Source organism: Balaenoptera musculus, chromosome 4 (genome assembly GCF_009873245.2).
Source record: "Balaenoptera musculus isolate JJ_BM4_2016_0621 chromosome 4, mBalMus1.pri.v3, whole genome shotgun sequence".
Taxonomy (NCBI): domain Eukaryota; kingdom Metazoa; phylum Chordata; class Mammalia; order Artiodactyla; family Balaenopteridae; genus Balaenoptera; species Balaenoptera musculus.
The window spans coordinates 50,918,333-50,939,320 of record NC_045788.1 but is presented as its reverse complement, the minus strand read 5'-3'; the positions used below and the strand labels follow the sequence as shown (position 1 = coordinate 50,939,320).

Genomic DNA, 20,988 nt, shown 5'->3' with positions numbered 1-20,988 from the left:
AAAAAACCCAATCCAAAAATGGGCAGAAGATCTAAATAGACATTTCTCCAAAGAAGATATACAGATTTCCAACAAACACATGAAAGGATGCTCAACAGCACTAATTATTAGAGAAAACCAAATCAAAACTACAATGAGGTATCACCCCACACCAGTCAGAATGGTCATCATGAAAAAATCTACAAACAATAAATGCTGGAGAGGGTGTGGAGAAAAGGGAACCCTCGTGCACTGTTGGTGGGAATGTAAATTGATACAGCCACTATGGAGAACAGTATGGAGGTTCCTTAAAAAACCAAAAATAGAACTACCATATGACCCAGCAATCCCACTACTGGGCCTATACCCTGAGATAACCATAATTCAAAAAGTGTCATGTACCACAATGTTCACTGCAGCTCTATTTACAATATCCAGGACATGGAAGCAACCTAAGTGTCCATCCAGAGATGAATGGATAAAGAAGATATGGCACATATATACAATGGAATATTACTCAGCCATAAAAAGAAACGAAATTGAATTACTTGTAGTGAGGTGGATGGATCTAGAGTCAGTCATACAGAGTGAAGGAAGTCAGAAAGAGAAAAACAAATACTGTATGCTAACACATATATATGGAATCTAAAAAAAAAAAATGGTTCTGAAGAACCTAGGGGCTGGACAGGAATAAAGACGCAGACATAGAGAATGGACTTGAGGACATGGGGAGGGGGAGATGCAAGCTGGGATGAAGTGAGAGAGTGGCATGGAATATATACACTACGAAATGTGAAATAGATAGGTAGTGGGAAGCAGCCACATAGCACAGGGTGATCCACTGGGTGCTTTGTGAACACCTAGAGGGGTGGGATAGGGAGGGTGGGAGGGAGATGCAAGAGGGAGGGGATATGGGGATATATGTATACGTATAGCTGATTCACTTTGTTATACAGCAGAAACTAACACAACATTGTAAAGCAATTATACTCCAATAAAGATGTTAAAAAAAAAAAGAAAAACTAAAATAAATGAATTAAGTATTAACTAAAGATACTAGTTAAAAATAAAATTACAGAGAAACAAAGCAAAAACCCAAAAACACTTAGGAAAGAAGGAGGGGAAAAAAAATAACAAAGCCAACATAAAAACCAAAATCAATGAATTAGGAAGCAGAATAGGAGAATTAATAAATTAATCTAAGACTGTGTTGCTTTTAAAAAAACAAAATAATCAAACCTCTGCTATTCTAATTAAGAAACAAACAGAGAAAACAAAAGTATATAGTACTGAGAGTGAAAAGGGGAATGACACCACTGGTACAGCAGGCATTTAAAATGTTCTAAGAATGTAATGTTCTTCACTGTAATGACATATTTTAGAGTCTGAATGAAACTGGTAATTTTCTAGGAAAATATAAATTAACAAAATTGATACAAAACACTGAAAACCTACACTGTATGATAATCAAATAAGAAAAAAAAAAGAGGTGAAATGAGCTGGGCTGAAATTTTTTTAAACTATTTATTTCCAAGTGTTCCAGGGTATTGAAAAGATGGGGATCTTTCCAATTTGTTTTATATAGCTAGCATAAGCCTGACACCAAAACATGATGAACATAACTCAAAATAGATTATATATTTGGGAAAAAAATCTAATTATATATTTACTAAGTGAAAATAAATCAGTATGAATTAGAACAGCCCAATTTTAAAATGAATAAAATTCATGAACAGTATACACATACAAATGGCCAATAAACATGTGCGGTTGATTTAGTAATCAAATTAAGGTGAGGTGCCTTTGTTACTCATCTGATTAGCAAAGAATAAGTAGATTAAAACATTGTTAATACGTAGTGTGCGTGAGGATATAGAAAAAAAAGAACTTAAATACCTTGTTGGTAAAAGTGTAAAACTTTTCTGGAGACCACTTTCATGATGTATATTTTCTAAAATATGTTTTTTGGGTTCTAATATATATGCCTGACTCGGCAATTCCGATATGCGACAGTACATTATAACAGATAGAATATGAAAATTTAGAAATGATCAAATGTGTGGGCAAAGATGTATATACAAGGCTGTTCAATGTACCTTATTTATGACATTAAGAACTTCCAGTGTCTCTGGAGAAATTTATCACTAGGAAAAACATTAAATGGGGATCTGGTAAAATTATGCAGCCATTTAAAAAATGGTATAAATCTATATTTATTAATGTCCAAGATACAGTCAGAGAAAGAAACATAATAGTATGGATAATGAATAATATCATTTTCATAAATGGAAGGAGAAAGACATAGATAGATGACAGAGAGATGATAGACAGAGAACTAGCTAATATAGATATATCCACACCAACATCTAACAGTGGTCATTTTTTAATAATAGAATTATGGGGGCTTCCCTGGTGGCGTAAGTGGTTGGGAGTCTGACTGCCAATGCAGGGGATGCGGTTCGAGCCCTGGTCTGGGAAGATCCCACATGCCGCGGAACAACTAGGCCCGTGAGCCACAACTACTGAGCCTGCGCATCTGGAGCTTGTGCTCCGCAACAGTGATAGTGAGAGGCCCGCTCACCGCGATGAAGAGTGGCCCCCGCTTGCCGCAACTAGAGAAAGCCCTCGCACAGAAACGAAGACCCAACACAGCCAAAAATAAAATGGATAAATAAATAAATAACAAAAATAAGGAATTCCTTAAAAAAAAAATAATAGAATTACGAATTTTTTCTCTTTATAATTTCTTAATTATCTAATTTCTAACAGTTTAGTACAGTTCTTTTCATTATCTGTGTTAAAGAACCAATTCTCTTTGGTGTTGGTTTTGTCCCAATCTGTTGTGGAATGATACTTTATTAAACAGAGTAAAAATAAATTACTAGAAAAAAATGAAGTAAAAATATGACATAAAAATACAAAAGCTAATTTTTATTATAATTCAACAAATATAATATTTCTCTATCAAACTGCTATGAAAGTTTCTAAATGCTTACTCTGTTTCTGTGCTTATCTCATCATGGATCAGTAGCTCAGGAAGTGACACTGTAGCACTGGTGTAGTGATTAAACACGCAGACTCTAGGGCCAGACATCTAGGTATGAATCCAAATTACTGTGTAGCCTGAGATGACTACATAACTCTCTAAACTTCAGTTTCCTCATCTGTAAAATGAGTAATGAGTGCTATGCACTGAATGCTTATCCCCCCCCCCCAAATTCATATGTAGAAACTTAATCGTATATGTTATGGTATTTGGAGGTGGGGCCTCTGGGAGGTGATTAGGTCTTGAAGGTGGAGCCCTCATGAAGAGAATTTGTTCCCTTATAAAAGAGACCCAACTGAGCTCTCTGGTCCTCTTTCTGCCATGGGAGGTTACCATGAGAAGTCGACAGTCTGCAACCTGAAAGAGCGCCCTCACCAGAAGTGGACCACACTGCACCCTGATCTTGGACTTCCATGTCTCCAGAACCATTAGAAGTAAATGTTTATTTTTTAAGCCACCCAGTCTATGGTATTTTGTTATAGCAACCTGAACTGACTAAGACAATGGGCATGAAAACAGTGATTATCAAATGAGGTAATAGATGGAGTGCTCTTAGAACACTGCTTGTAACATAATAAGCACTATTTAAATGTTTGCAATTATCATCATTATAAAAAGAAGTAGAGTTAATAGTAGAGTTAATATTGGGAAATAAAGCCAATAATTTAGTAGACAATCTTGAGACACTCTCCCAGAATGCAGTGGTGAAATAAATCAGAAAACCTAATAGACATGAAGAACAGAGATGGAAATGCAACTTAATTACTTTCTTAAGAAAGAAAACATGGCAGTTGGGATGGGAACAAAAATCAAAGATGTAAGTGAAGAAAACTTTTCTAAGTTAAAAAAAAACACCAAAAAACAAAACCTGGTTATGGAAACACAAAGACCTTACCTCTTTCCAGGCAAAACAGATGAAAATAGAACACATCTGGATTCATGGCAGCAATAATTTTGAATTACTGAAAAATATATCACATGCTTGGGGAAAACAAAGAAATTTCAACACAGGAAGTTCTCTTAAATTATGTCTAGTTTAATCCAAAAAAGTATGATTTTTTTCCTCCTCTGCATGCTAAATATGAGAACATAAATGGAGAACTATGTATTTACAGAGAAACGGTTATGTCTCAAGAAACATACACTCAGCTACATTCCTTTACATGTATAAAGTCAGCAAAAATACATTCTCAGTAATGCCTGAGCTCAGAGAAGTTACCATCCACATAACCCCTCTTTGAAAAATTACTTGGAAGTGGGGCTCGCAAACTGAAAGATGTTTAAGAAAAAATAAATAATGAAGTCATAATACAAAAGGACCTGCCACCTTCTCCCTGTGAATATAACTAAGTACAACCCTCATCTCATGGCAAATGTCCTTAAATAAGAGACCACAATAATGAGAATCTGGAGAAACTGATGCATTCTTTCACAATGGCTGACAAATAAAACTTCAGAGCAAACTTCATTATGAATTATTACCCTTCATTATAAAAATCAGTCTATAATTTGACAAGAAAAAACCCAAGAAAATTATTTTCCTCAGATATGATTAATCTTCTCATCCCAAATCTCAGTTAAACATGATAATAATTGTGCTAAAACAAAAGGAGGGGGATAAAATGAAAGACACTTAAACCTTAACATGATTATTTTTTAATTAAACTTTACTTTGAGATAACTGTAGATTCTTATGCGGTTGTAGGAAATAATGCAGAGAGATTCCATGTACTCTTTATGCAGTTTTCTCCCACTGGTAAGCTCTTGCAAGACTAGTACCATCACCAAAATATTAAGATTCAGGCATTCCACCAATCTTAAAATTTCTCCAACTTTACTTGTACTCGTGTGTGTGTGTGTGTATTTACTTCTGTGTATCTACCCACCAAAGTCAAAATACCTTACAGTTTACAGTTCTATCACTACAAGGATTCCTTCCTGTTGTCCTTTTATAACCACAACACCCATTCCATCCCTAACCCCACACAATCACTAATCTGTTCTCTATTTCTATAATTTTGTCATGTAATCATACAGTATATAACCTTTAGGGATGGGTTTTTTTTCACTCAGTATAATTCCCTAGAGATTCATTTAAGTTGTTGCACTATCACTCACTCATTCCTTCTTATAGATGAACAATACTTTACAGTATAGCTGTACCACCATTTGTTTAATCATTCACCATTGAAGGACATCTAGATTGCTTCCAATTTGGGGCTATTATGAATTAAATTGCTATAAACATTCACGTATGGATCTCTGTGTGAACATAAGTCTTCATTTCTCTGGGATAAGTGCCTAATGTGCACTTGTTGAGTTGTACAGTAGTTGCATGTTTAGTTTTTTAAGCGCCTGCCATATTGTTTTCTCCACTGGCTGTACCATTTTACATTCCTATCAGCAATGTGTGAGTGATCCAACTCCTCACCATTCTCAGATTTTGGTGTTGTCACTATTTTTTATTTCAACCATTCTAATAGGTATGTGGTGATACCTCATTGTAGTTTTAATTTACATTTCTCTGATGACTAATGATGTCAAACAATAAACATGTCAAACATCTTTTTATGAGCTTATTTGCCACCTGCATGTCCTCCTCAGTGAAAAATCTGTTCATGTCTTTGCCCACTTTCAAATTGGAGTCTTTTTCTTAACTGTTGAGTTTTGATTCCATTATGGTAGAGAATATACTCTGAATTTCAGTATTTTTCAATTTGTTGATGTTTACTTTATTGCCCATGATATACTCTATATCAGTGACTTTTCCATGGGTGCTTGAGAAAAATATGTATTCTGCTGTTGTTAGGTGGAGTGTTTTACATATATGTCAATTACCATTGGTTGATTGTGTTGCTCAGATCTTTATGATCTTTGCTGATTTTCTTTCTAGTATTTCTATCATTTGCTGAGAGTGGGATATTGAAATATCCAACTATAATTATAACATGAGTATATTTTAATACATTTTAGATTTTAATTGAAAACATAAAAAGGAGCAGATCATATGAAAAAGAAATGCAAAGATTATATACAATACATAATTTATTATAAAAACATGAAGAGGATGTTAGGAAATATGTAAAAAATTAATGGCAATTATACATGGTGATAGGGTTATGGGTAACTTACTCTCCATCTTTAGATTTTTTTATAATTTCCAAAGCAATATTAAAACCTTAACAATTTCTGATTGGATGAATGATATATACTCTTATTTGTAGCTAATTGATAACTCAAATAATGCCACATTTTTCAAGATTTACTGTTCTCTCCTAGACCTTCAGGGATCACTTAAAATTATGTCCCATGAATATGGTGGGCAAACACTCATCATACAATATTCTAATAAGGGAGAATCTATTAGCAATATCAATCTTATTAATGATGATACTAATTAAAGAAAAATGTGTGGCTGTATTTTTAAGAATGGGACCCATAATATAATATTTAATCCTGATTATTTCTGCTATTATTGGGCTTTATATTATTTTTATCTGTGTTTTTAAACAAAACTTGAAATTCCTTTTTGCCACAGTTTCTGAAAATAGGTTTGATATTTATTTCTTAAAAGAACTTTGAGATACCTGAGAAAAAGATTTTATAACTCTGAAGTATTGCCATCCTGTTTTCAGAAAACTATCAAATATATTTTGTAAAATATGTATTTTTTAATTAAAATTTGAGCTTGTGATTCTAATTTACTACTGAAATTTCATTTTAATCTACCTCCTCATGAAAACAACAATACACATAAGTCTTCACTGCATTTTCCCTTAAATATTATGCTTTTAACTTGTCCATGCTTCATTCAAAAATATTTTAGGCTTCTTTTCAAAACAAAAAACTAACACATAATTTTGTTTCCTAATTCAAAGTCTTCTCACTGATATACTATATCAGGTAGTTTAAAAGTTCTTGTTGCCTTATCTCCATGAGTTATTTCACCAAAAATGTAAAGTGTATAGCTTTAGACAAATATAATTTGAACTAAGTCACCCTTCCCACATTCAAACAAATACACCTCACATTAAAGTTCTTCATCTTCTACAGAATTAACTTCTCAGTCTCTACAAATATCTGCATGAAAATTTTAAAATTCAGCAAAATATCTGGAATGTTCTTTATAATCCTGACACCAGTACTTTGTCTATATTTACTATAATTCTACCTTTAACTTCAACATATTTATAACAATTTGCAAAGCTTATTTCAAAGATGCCCCACTTTGGCAAACAAATAAAGCAACCTTTGATAAAATCAGAAAGTACTCTATCTTAGAATACTTGACTGATAAACCAAGATCACCACAAATATACATAAGCCTACCCAGGAGGCTGCCTGTTTTCCCATTTTAATGTGAACTGAAAAATTATCCCTGTCTCTCCTTGCTGTCTTATAGTTTGGCTTCATAAATAAAGTATACTCTTTAGTGTGTTAAGATTGATCATTTTATTCCTTTTCTGGCCTTGAATCTCACAGAAGTAGAGAATATTGCAGACATTAGATCAGGAATTTATTCTTCACTTTATCTCAATGTTCATAGACCACGTCTTTAATATTATTTAATCTGAAGGTCAGCTTCCTCTTACCACGTAGGATCTGAGTGTCCTTGTAGACGCTACTCCCTGAATGGCCCACACATTCATCCCATAAAAAGTGTGCCTGAGAAAGGAGACATGCCTGCTCCACCGCAACAGAGAGGGACACAGAGGAGGAAGGGGCAAAGGACACATACAATGTGGGGCTTGTTTCTCTTTTGTTTCTTTAAGATTTTATGTGAAAAATCCATGAGATGTGAGCATTTAAGATTTGAAAAAAAATGCTGATTTAATTTAGAGGATAAAATTAATCAAGAGGTTCTAGAATTTTAATATGATGATATGCTGGCAAATAAAACTACGTAATTTCTACTCATTTTGTTTTCTACTGATTTGGGCTTTATAAAGAGCTATGTCATCCAAAAATCTTTTTATTTTCCCCCTGAAAAACTGTTGCTTTAGGTATCTCTGGGTCCTACAGGATCAGATTGGCCCTACAGGATCAGAGGAGAGGTGTGGTCTCAAGTCGTCATGTTCAAATTATAACACTTTCTCTTAAATGATATTTTAAGGTCTGTTTCCAACTATATTGACATTCGTGAGGTCAGACTCTCAGGAATAGTTACTAAATCAGTGTTAAATGCTTTGTCTCTTTTATTATCAGTTTTATCAGGTAATCTTTATAAAGCAACCAGACAACATTGACTGAGGTCATTTACTTTGTATCTTCCACAAGAGTCTTTGCTTGTTTTCCCCCCAAATAATTAAGAACTGTACTCTGAGGGCCCTTATAAGAACATGAATAGAATTTGATTCTTTTCTAAAGGATAATTTGAGGGGAAAAACTTTTACATTTGATTGTGTGCATATAGTTGTTCAGGAAAAGGAATAATAGATTACATACCTAAAGAGCTCTTATAATTAGTAAGAAAAAGATTATGGAAATAGGCAAGGAATAGAAAACAGGAATTTACATGGAATTAAAAATAGCCAAAATTTATTTAAAAGACCTATCTAATGCAAATTAAAATGTAAGGGCAGTAATTTTTGTCTGACAATTACTAGTAATTACTCAATAACTATATATTGACTGAAAGTATGTATTATAGTAACAAATTTCTCCCATCAAATTGGAAAAGACTTTTAAAAATGATATGAATCCTCAGACTTGACAGGATATCCAGGCAAAAGATAGTAGCACCAGGTAACTACCAATTCAAACTAGGGATGTTAAACATCTAGATTCTCCTTCAGCTCACAGTTGTTGGATGAATTAAGAAGAGAAATATATTTTCGAACAGAATATAGTCATTCTCAACCCATTTGCACTTTAAAAAATAATTGACAACAATGTTAATGTAAATGAGGTTGCAAGGCAACCTCAACTTACTCTATAAAAGAAAAATTAGGGGACTTTCCTGGTGGCATAGTGGTTAAGAATCCACCTGCCAATGCAGGGGACACAGGTTCGAGCCCTGGTCAGGTAAGATCCTACATGCCGCGGAGCAACCAAGCCCATGCGCAACAGCTACTGAGCCTGCGCTCTAGAGCCCGCGAGCCACAACAGCTGAGCTCGGGTGCTGCAACTACTGAAGCCCGCACACCTAGAGCCCGTGCTCTGCAACAAGAGAAGCCACCACAATGAGAAGCCCACGCGCCACAACTAGAGAAAGCCCGTGAGCAGCAACGAAGACCCAACGCAGCCAAAAAAATTTAAAAACAGAAAAATTAGTTTAAATAATATCATTTAAATAATAAGGATTTAGAATACAAGAAATTTTACACTAAGGTATATATAAATAGATATTAACTCCAAATATTACTATCCCTGGTAAGAAAAGCATAGAGGATATAGAAAAGAGCAAAGAAGCAGATAATCTGAATAAGGTCACTAAACAGGTGGAGTTTCTCCTCCCCCATCAGCCTTGATTCTAAGACACAGTAGAAAACTCTGAGGGAAAAAAAAAAAAGTGCCGATCTATCCTTGTCATATTATTGACACTTCTTAATGTTTGGGCTTCTCCTCCCAAAATTAATTATTTTCTTCCTCTACAGTTTATCTGTGGTGCCCAGAAACCACTGACTTCCTGGAATTTTTATTAAGAATTCCACATTCCTGCCATGTTTTTCAGATACTGTGGCCTCCGCCAATAAATTCTAATAAATTTTCACTTCTTTTCTTTCAATAACATCCTAGAGAATATGATTCAGACGCAAATTAATCACCGATCATGTTAATGGCTCCTAGGAGTTTACTTCCGATACCCCTTATTATATTAAATCAACTTGATAGTGTGCTAGATCATTGCTCAGCTGGGTTTTCATAAAATCACTGGTATTTAATATGATTTATACCTGGTTTTCTGCTAATATCTTTGCTTATTGTATGCTTTATTTTTAAAACAGACATTCTTAGCTAATGGCACCCCTTTAAAATATATCATACTTTAAAAATATTTCACAGGAAGCATTTTACAGTAAAATATGTTACTTATATTACAGTCACTTAATAGTGAACAGGAACAATTTATTTAATTTACAATCAAAATGTTAATATTTGACTTGTAGTTTGGAAAAAGTACAGGTACATATATATGTTTTGCTTGTTTAAAAGATCAATTATATGTCAAGATTATTAGAAAATTTAAAGCACTGTATTTTTTTAAAGCTTTGCAGCAAAGGGGCAGCTCTGGGAAAACCATTTGAAGCATCTGCTGAAGATGTAGCAAGTGTGGCAAGTTTCATTGAGACAAAGCTTGTTACATGCTATCTACGGATGAGGAAACCTGACCTTGCCCTGAATCATGCACACAGGTAAAATGAAGTGTTAATAGCTACAAATAAGTACTATCTGTGCAAGCAGCGGGTATTATGTGAGAGTTAACATATTAACATATGTTAATCATTATGTTATTATGATTAACTTAGATTCCATTTAAATTTAAAGACAAAACAAAAAACATTTCTTTACTACTCGATTTATGTTAAACTAAGCAATCATAGAGATCACAAAGGGCATCTCAAAACCTAACGGAAGAAAGAGAACCATAAATAATTATCCATAAAGCCAGACAAAATAAAAAGGCAGATAACTGTAGTAGCAAATTACAGCAGGAAGAAAGGAGGGAACGAATAAGGTTAAGTAAGGAATGAGAAGGATTTCCAAAATTGCCCAAAATACAGAGAATGGTAGAAGGAAATTCCAACTGTGAAACATGAGTAAAGACTCGAAAGCTTATCGCTTATTTGGAGATAGCATAGCTGATTCAAAGGATGCTATGCAGGGGTAAGTGTGACAGCTGTCCAAAGGTGTGAAACACTTTTTAATCTATGTCCTTAAAGATTTCTTTTGTATATTTCTATCCCTCTTCAGAACTCTGTTTTGGCTTGTGGCTTCCTAGAATCCTCAGGATTACCCAGCCCTATCTCTTTTTTCTATAAAAATGTCCTGTTTCCTAAAGGCCTTGCTCTTATCATGGGTAATATTCAGTTTAATCTACAGCAAAGATAAAGTGATTATGTTATGTCTTTCAAATAACTCTTTTCTTAGAATTATGACGCCTCTACCCCTCCCTGCCTGGCTTAGAGTGATTGACCTAAATATTTAGTCTTGTTCATTTTCTGATCTCACACATCCTGGACTTCTTTTGGATACAAATAATAAAACTAATGTCAACATGAAAACATAATGCCTGCCCTGTTAATAACCACGAGGAAACACAATTATCAATTATATTAATACTCATTACGTGAGCAGGAGATCTACCAACATGCTAAAAATCATTTACAACTCTACATCCACAATGATGTAAAAGTTCCGCCAATGATTCTTCATGGCTCTAAGGAGACCTCAAGCTTGTAGGCTTAAGCTTGACATCAAGGACAACAAAACCACTTTGAAATTCATAAGATAACCTGCTTGAAAGAAATTTTCTTGCTTTAAGTAAACTGCAGAACCTAAACATAGATTCTCTTTGACACCAAAGGAAATTAGACTCTATAGTTTCTGGAAACACCTTATGCAACCATCATTTTCAAACCCAATATCAGGACATATGGTTATGTCAAAGAATTTCATTCCATTTCCATTTGAAAGGAAAAAGCCACTTGGGTGACTTGTGAGCTCCATGGAAAAAAATATTTAAAATTGGAAATAGCCCAGAAAATCTATAGGCATACATAAACAATACTAAATTGAGATGCACTTGAAAGTAATTATTTATCACCTTCTCCACGGTTTTCACTACACATAAGAAGTGCAACCAAAATGGCCTGCATATTAAGGAAAATATCTCCTGGATATTAGAATGGTTTGATGGATTTTCAAATCATTTTTAATAATAAAAGAATTCTAAATGGTATGGTCATGTCAATATTTAATTCAGTGTTATAAAAATAAGTAATGAACATTAATCAAAATTGTACTGTAAGAAACAAGGATGCAAGGATTAGTTTCAATAGATTCACTATTTAGGCTTAGAAACTTTTATTTTAAAACTAAGCATGCTCTTTCAAGACCTTGAAAATTACTGAAGGGAGGATGTATAATGATGAATAGTAAACTAATCTTCCCCATTATGCTAGGATTAACTTTTATATCCTTTTTATTCTATTGTAAAATAACTTTTGCTTCTTCTTCTAAGTTGAACATTAAGAAATGGAAATCAATAGAGGTTAAACAGTCAATTCATACAATTAACAATGCACCAACTGAAATAAATCATTTTGCTACCCAGCAAAATGTCATATTGCAGAACTGCAGAAGACAGTGCATATGATTCTAATATTTAAATGTTTTTAAAGATCTCAGATTTTAAAGTAGAGCCTGAAACATAAATATATTTCTCAAAATAAATAAATTAATCAGGATACTCAGTCTATAAATAGCCTACAACCATTAGTTATACACTGAATGCAGAATCTTGCTTTTGTATTATTACCACATTGTGATGGTTGATACTAATCATGGATCAAAATTAAAATATTCCCTTTTTGCATTTATTTGCATTTGCTGAAGCATCCTTTCTTTAATTTTATGTAAATGTGAGGTCTACTGCATATCTTTAGGGGATTTGTTAACACAAAAATTAGCTTGAAAACCATCACATAGTTTTGCTTCTGATAAAAAGTAACTGCATATTGTTCTGTCATGTAGAAGACTACAAGAACCATAACTTTATGGTTTTAGGTTCAATAAAGATACATTTTGAAATTAATTAGGCAAGTGTTGACATCTATAATATGATAATAAGTAATACAAAGGCTTTAAAAACAACTGTCAACAAGTTTTTCTTTTTTTAAATAACATATCCAAAGTGGCAAATATGGATATCATTTTTTTTTTTTTACTTCAACCAAAAGTGATGCCTAGACTCATCAGTCAAACATATCAACTCTGTGCTCACTTCATCAAACTAGTATCATTGTTTATCAGTGGTGTCTTGAACATTCCTAAGACTGATTTCTAATTACTGCTATCTTATCAAGAATAGAAATCCTGCTATAACTCTTTTCCTATCATATAATTATATGTTTATATGTATAATTGTAAAGATTCTAATGATGCATATCAACTTTTTTGCATATTTCCCACCTTTATATTGCTGTTGTTTGCTTGTTTTTGCTGCAGAATTTTGATGCCACAAGGTGGCAGGCAAGATGAAGTCTAAAATAGCAAATATGTGGAAATGAGCCTCTTTTCAAAATTGTAATGGTGTCATCTACATTCATTCATTCATTCAGCAAATATTTATTGAATGCTCACCAAGAGCTTCTGCTAGGCAGTGGGGGTGGCAGTTGTAAACAGGAAATATGTGGTGTTTATGCACATTAGAAGAGGTAGCAAAGTTTAAAAAACAAACAAATACTAATAAATATGAGAAAAAAGAGAGTGTGATAAATGCAATGAAGGTAATGACATAATTTCAGGTTGCAGAGGCAGCATTGTATATTAAATCAGAGCATAGAGTCTGAATCTGACTGCTCAGGTTTTAATTCTGACTCCCCCACTCACCAGTTAGCCTGAGTTTAATTCTCTATAAAATTAGGTTATAATAGTATTACCTACTTTACAAATACGATATCACAAGGTTCTGTGAAAATTAAACATAAACCCATGGATTCTTTATTCCAGCCATGATAGAGTTACTGGTACTGGGCCTGCCTTCCTGCTATAAGTAAGTATAAAACTGGACAAAATATATGAGACGACTCTGTTTAGGCACTGGAAAATGGTCATAGCAGGACTTTGATCCTTGAGAGAAGGACAGTATACATGGTGAGCCCCACAATTTTCTTAGCTTTTTGCTGGGGTTGTTTTCCTGCCCTTACTCGGGGAGTTGGCGATCACGTTAAACGTTAAACTGAAATCTCAATGGGCTGAGGAGGCAGAGATTAGAATACCAGGCTGCCAAAAAAGCTGTAATTAACAGGGCAGGTGACCAAAGGAGAAATAGCTATGTGAGGGGGTTGGGGTTAGAAGACTGCATGAGGATTTGCTGCAGGTTCTTGGCCAATATAAGAAGTGGGACGTCATGTAGCAGAGACTGCCTGCTATGGGACTAAGTGCTAAGTGAAAATACCAGAGGACCTGCAGTGATGGGAGATCCTGAAGTACCAGTGTGAAGAGACCTCACTGAGTACCTAAGGCATTCAGCTCAAACCCCAGAAAGACCATGCTTTAAGAGTTAGTACCATGACCTCCAAAATGGACCACTCCTTAGGATTAAATTCAAAGGCAAAACAGACCTGCCTTAATAGAGACTAAAACCATGCATGACCTGAACAAGAGTATTTTCCATTTAATTGCCTGATAAGAAAAATATTCAACAACTTTGCAGGGATGATGTCATAATCTCAATTCCTTACAAAGCTTCATCCAAAATGTCCAGCATAAAACTAAAAATTTCTGTACATTCAAAGAAATAGGGAGATGAGACTCATATTTAAGAAAATAAACAGTCCATACAATCATACCCCAAGATGGCTCAGATGTTAGAATTGGTAGAAAAAGATTTTAAAGAAGCTACAAAAAATAGATCCAAGGATCCTGAGGCAAAGATGATCATAATAAGTGAAGAGATGAGAATCTCAACAGAAAAATAGAAACTATAGAAAAAAACCAAATGGAGATTTTAGCATGGATTAATGAAATATCTAAAATAAAAATATACTGATTGACCTTGACATCAGATTGAAGACTTAGTACTAAAGAAAGGATTAGTGAACATGAAGACAAATCAGTAGAAATTACCCCATATGAACACAGAGGAAAAAAAGATATTTTAAAAAATTAACCAATGCTTCAGTGACCTATTCTCAGAGACAGTAACAGGCAATCTAGCATACATGTAACTGTCCCAAAGGGAAAAGAAAGAGAGAAAAGGGCATAAAAGTAATTACTAGAAATTTTCCATATTTGATTTTAAAAAAAGTAAAATCTAGTTAGCCCCAACTAAAATAAATACAAAGAGAACCACATCTAGAAACAGCATAAGCAAACTTTTGAAAACTCAAGACAGAGAGAAAATATTAAAGGCAGATAAAAGAAAACAACATGTAACACACAGGGACAATAATACAAATAACAGGTGACTTTTAATCAGAAATAATGGAGATCAAAGTACAATGGAAAAAGAAGTTTAAAGTGCTGAAAGAAAAATGATGTCAAACAAGAATTCAACAACAACAACAAAAATTCTTCAAAATGAGAGTGAGATAAATACATTTTTAAATAACTAAAGTTAAAAATTAATCTTGAGCAGATCTGCACTTTGAGAAATGATAAATAAGATATTTCAAGCTGAAGTAAATGACAGTAGAGTAAAATTTGCATCTACAAAAAGGAATGAAGAGCATCAGAAATGGTAAATAAGTGAGTAAACATAAAACACTATATTTCTTCTCAAAATTTATTTAAGAATGAATGACTAAATATTATGACATAGTATGAGTGTGTTTCGTGTTTGGTAATTGCAATCATTGTTGCTTTTGTTGTGGTCATCCATTTACAATGCTTGGTGTCAGTCTATTTATCTCTTGTAAAAATAAAATACAGTGTGTGTGTGTGTGTGTGTGTGTGTGAAAAAATAAATAAATAAGTAAAAAATAAAATGCAAAGAAAAAGAAAAAAAGAATGAATGACTAAGGAAAAAATAGTGTTCTATCATATTATCTAAGGTAAAAATAATAAATAATAAGATTATATATTTTGATGTGCAATATTTGACTACAATATCACAAAAACCTGTGGGAGGAGGCACAACTGGAATTTTACTACTAAAGTTTTTACATGAGGTAGTACAATATTAACTCTAAGTAGCCTGTGTTAAATTAAAAATGCATGTTATAATCGCTAGAGTAATCATTAAAAATATTATCAGTATAGCTAGAAAGCCAATTATGGCCTTAAAATTATATATACTAAAGAATATTTAATTAACTGAAGTCAAGAAAGGAGGAAGAGAAGAACAAATAATGGATGGGACACTGGAATATAATAGCAAGACAACAGGTTTGAACAAAATGATTAATAATTACATTAAACATACTACACTAATTGACTAAACAATCCAATTATAAGGCAGATATCGTCAGTCTGGATTAAATCACAAGATTCAACTATGTTCTATCTACAAAAAGACATAGTTTGAAAGTAAAAGGAAGGAAAATGACATACCATACAGTAAACATAAAAATCTGTTTTTCTGTCAGGCTTGGCTATGTTACTATCAGACAAAGTAGGTCTCAAGAAAAGGAGTATTGCTTTTCGCCGAACGCCGCCAATATGGTGTTCAGGCACTTCGTGGAGGTTGGCCGGGTGGCCTACGTCTCCTTTGGGCCTCATGCCAGGAGGCTGGTCGCGATTGTAGATGTTACTGATCAGAACAGGGCTTTGGTGGATGGACCTTGCACTCAAGTAAGAAGACAGGCTATGCCTTTCAAATGCATGCAGCTCACTGACTTCATCCTCAAGTTCCCACACAGTGCCCGGCAGAAGTATGTCCGAGAAGCCTGGGAGAAGGCAGATATCAATGCAAAGTGGGCAGCCACAAGGTGGGCCAAGAAGACTGAAGCCAGAGAAAAGAAAGCCAAGATGACAGATTTTGATCGTTATAAAGTCATGAAGGCAAGGAAAATGAGGAACAAGGAAAATGAGGAACAATCAAGCTTGAAGTTAAGAAACTTCAAAAAGCAGCTCTCCTGAAGGCTTCTCCCAAGAAAGCACTTGCTGCTAAGGGGGCAGCTACGGCAGCTGCTGCGAAGGTTCCAGCAAAAAAGATGACCGCTACAGGTAAGAAGGTTCCTGCCCAGAAAGCTGCAGGCCAGAAGGCAGCACCTCCTCCAAAGCCTCAGAAGGGTCAGAAAGTTCCAGCCCAGAAAGCACCTGCTCAAAAGGCATCTGGCAAGAAAGCATGAGAGCATAAGAGGCTGTTATAAACAGAATAAAGGTTCTTTTTGACATGCTGGCAAAAAAAAAAAAAAGAAAAGGAGTATTACCAAGGATAAAAATAAGGCTTAACAAAATTTTGAAAATTTGAAATCTGACAGAGCTTGTTCTCTGACTATAATGCAATTAAATTAGAAATCATTAAGATATCTAGAAAAACCCCTCCAAATACTTGGAAATTAAAAAATACACATCTAAATAACCCATCAGTCAAAATATAAAAAAATAAAATAACAAAGGCATGGATTTGAATTTCTGCTTCATCACTTACTAGCTTTGACTTTCACAAGTAACTTAACTTCACTTTGCCTCAGTTTTCTCATCTTTAAATCTAAGTAAACTGGTTAAAATCACTCCTAAATCTTAAAATATATCAGATTTGTATTTTGTTTCAATCCCACCACCAATAACGAATGCAGATTATTTTCAATGGTAATAACAGCAATAAACTCTATATATGCATAGAGGACACTATTATTTTTAAAATACCCTTTAGATGTGAAAAGATGTTCAACATCCCTACTTATTGGAGAAATGCAAATCAAAACTACAGTGAGATACCACTTACACCAGTCACAATGGCCATCATTAAAAAGTCTACAAATAACAAATGCTGGAGAGGGTGCGGAGAAAAGGGATCCCTCCTACATTCCCATTAGTGGGAATGGGAATGTGCTGCAGCCACTATGGAAAACAATATGGAGGTTCCTCAGAAAACTAAAAATAGAATCACCATATGATGCAACAATCCCACTCCTAGGCATATATCTGGACAAAACTATAATTCAAAAAGATACATGAACCCCTATGTTCATAGCAGCATTATTCACAATAGCCAAGACATGGAAACAACCTAAATGTCCATCAAGAGACGAATGAATAAAGAAGATGTGGTACATATATGCAATGGAATCCTACTCAGCCATAAAAAAAAGAACAAAATAATGCCATTTGCAGCAACATGGATGCAACTAGAGATTATCATACTAAGTGAAGTAAGTCAGAAAGAGAAAGACAAATACCATATGATATCACTTATATGTGGAATCTAAAATATGACACAAATGAACTTATCTACAAAACAGAAACAGACTCACAGACATAGAGAACAGACTTGTGGTTGCCAAGGGGAAGGCGGGGTGGGGGAAGGATCAAGTGGGAGTTTGGGGTTAGTAGATACAAACTATTACATATAGAATGGATAAAAAACAAGGTCTTACTATATAGCACAGGGAACTATATCCAATAGCCTGGGATAAACCATAACGGAAAAGAATATAAAAAAAGAGTGTATATATGTGTATAACTGAGTCACTTTGCTATACAGCAGAAATTAACACAACATTGTAAATCAACTATACTTCAATAAAAAAATAAGATAAAATACCCTTTTTGAACCCAAGATATACTCAATAAAGTAGACAATTTGGAAACTTCTATGAAAATACAACTGTGGGGGGGCATCATTATTTATAACTTTGAGGATAATTAAAATGCTCAGAGGTGATATGAGCTTAAAGCATTACAGAGATTCATGAGCTTTAGAATAAACTGGTTCATAATAGAAGTAACAGAAATTTTGAAAATTTCTTGCAGATCTCATGAAATGAGATATTTTAAATACAACATGCTCCTCTTTACCATAACTGAATGTTCAAAATTTGGCCAGGAGTGACATCAGAGATATGGCAGAACAGGAGGTTCCCAGCTTGTATCATCCCCTGGCAACAATAACTTGGCAGCCATTCACAGACAAAAAGTGTCTTTGTGGGAGCTTTGGAATCCAGGTAGGACACTGTGAAACCTCAGGGGGGCCCACGACCAAGGAAGTCTGTTTTAATAAAGCAGGCCCAAACAAGGGGGATGGCACCCCTATAGTGTCCCTAGCAAGACTCAGAAACAGTTCTGACCCTGTGGATTTGGCTATAGCCCCATTTGACCTTGGTCCTGCCACCAGCACAAGATGCCAAGGAACCTAGGAGAAGTCATGCCTGTCTATGCCTCAGTAATAAACCCACAGCTATGGACACTGAAGTAACTCATGATCTGACTCCATCCCCTTTCAGCCACCATCCATAAGCAGTCCTACCAGCCCAGGGACCTGGCTGGAGACATACTTATTTGCATCCCCAGAGATCCTGAAATGTCCCTGTGACACAGCTCTAGCCCCTCCCCACTGCAGTCAGGGAACAGTTCTACCCACCTAGGGATCTGGTGGGAGACATGACCATCCATGCTGTCAGAGCTATGACTTCAGATCTCATTTCCAGTTGTGTACCCTGAAGCAATCTTGGGCCTCAGTTCCAGCTCCTATCAGCCATAGTCCAGAGCCAGCCGGTCTGTCCAGGGACCCACCCAGTGGCCCAGTAGAAGCCCTTCCAAGGACTCAAAGAGAGGCATATCTTTCCACATACCTGATAACAGGACCACTGTCTGCAGACCCTGAAGTGGAACCTTGTACCAGCACCAGCCCTACTAATCAAGGTTCTAGAGGCAGTTCTGTCCATCCAGGGACAAAGTAGGATCCACACCAGCCCAAGTCCCTGGTAACAGGCTCACCAAACACAGAGCCCACTGTGAACACAGCAACAGCCAAGTAATCTAGCTCTAATCCATCTCAGCTGTAATTCTGCAGGTAATCCCATCAGCCTGGGAAACCAATAGAAGCCAACATTGGAGCACCTAAATATTTAAGGCAAATATTAACAGACTGAAGGAATAAATAGACAGCAATACAATAATAGTAGGGAACTTCAATACCCCACTCTCAATAATGGATACATTATCCAGACAGAAAATCAATAAGGAAAAAACATACTTGAATAACACTATAGACTAAATTGATATAATTGACATATACAGAACATTCCATCGAACAGCACAAGAATACACATTTTTTCCAACCACACACAGAACATTCTCCAGGATAGATCTTATGTTGGCCCACAAAGCAAGTATTAACAAATTAATGAAGATTGAAATCATATCAAGTATCCCTTTCCAACCACAGTGATATAAAACTAGGAATAATAATAGGAGGAATATTGAAAAATTCAGAAATACATGTAAATTAAACAACATACTCTGGAAAATCCAATAAAAAAGAAATCAGAAAATATCTTGAGACAAACAAAAATGAAAACAACATACCAAAAACTTACGTAATGCAGCAAAAGCAGTTCTAAGAGGGAAATTCATAGCAGTAAACAACTACATTAAGAAAAAAGGAAGATGTCAAATAAGCAACCTAACTTTACACCTCAAGGAACTTGAAAAAGAAGAACAAACTAGGCCCAAATTTAGCAGAAGGAAGGAAAGAATAAAGATTAGAGCAAAACAAATGAAAAAGAGACTAGAAAAACAATGTAAAAAATCAACAAAACTAGAAGATGTTTTGAAAAGATAAATAAAATTGACAAAATTTTAGCTAGACTAACCAAAAAAAGAGAGAGAGGACTCAAAATTATAAATGAATGAGAAGACATTACAGCTTATATCACAGAAATACAAAGGATCATAAGAGACTACTATGAAATATTATACACCAACAAATTGGATAGCCTAGAAGACATGGACAAATTCCTAGAAACATACAACCTGCCATGAAAAACATCATGAAGAAATAGAAAATCTGAACAGACTAATAATAAGTATGCATTTTGAAGCAGCAATCAAAAGCCTCCCAACAAAGAAAAGACTAGGAACAGATGGCTTCACTAGTGAATTATACCAAACATTTAAATAATTAACACCAGTCCTTCTCAAACTCTTTCAAAAGTAGAAGAGAAGGAAATACTTCCAAACTAATTTTACAAGGCCAGCATTACTCTAATACCAAAGACAAATAAGGACACTACAAGAAAGGAAAATTACAGGTCAATATCCTTAATGAACATAGATGCAAAAGTCATGAACAAAATACTAGCAAAGCAAATTCAACAGCACATTGAAAGGATCACACATCATAATCAAGT

The 20,988-nt window shown here is 34.6% G+C and overlaps 1 protein-coding gene and 1 pseudogene across 1 annotated transcript in view; both read left to right on the top strand.

Moving 5' to 3' along the window:
- Positions 1–20,988, top strand: part of SPATA16 (spermatogenesis associated 16) — a 237,058-nt gene that overhangs the window by 44,031 nt on the left and 172,039 nt on the right. Inside the window, exon 2 of the mRNA XM_036850729.1 lies at positions 10,235–10,380. Within this exon, the coding sequence (XP_036706624.1) occupies positions 10,235–10,380 (146 nt within the window). The remainder of the gene's footprint in view (positions 1–10,234; positions 10,381–20,988) is intronic.
- LOC118894443 lies at positions 16,342–17,026 on the top strand (annotated as a pseudogene).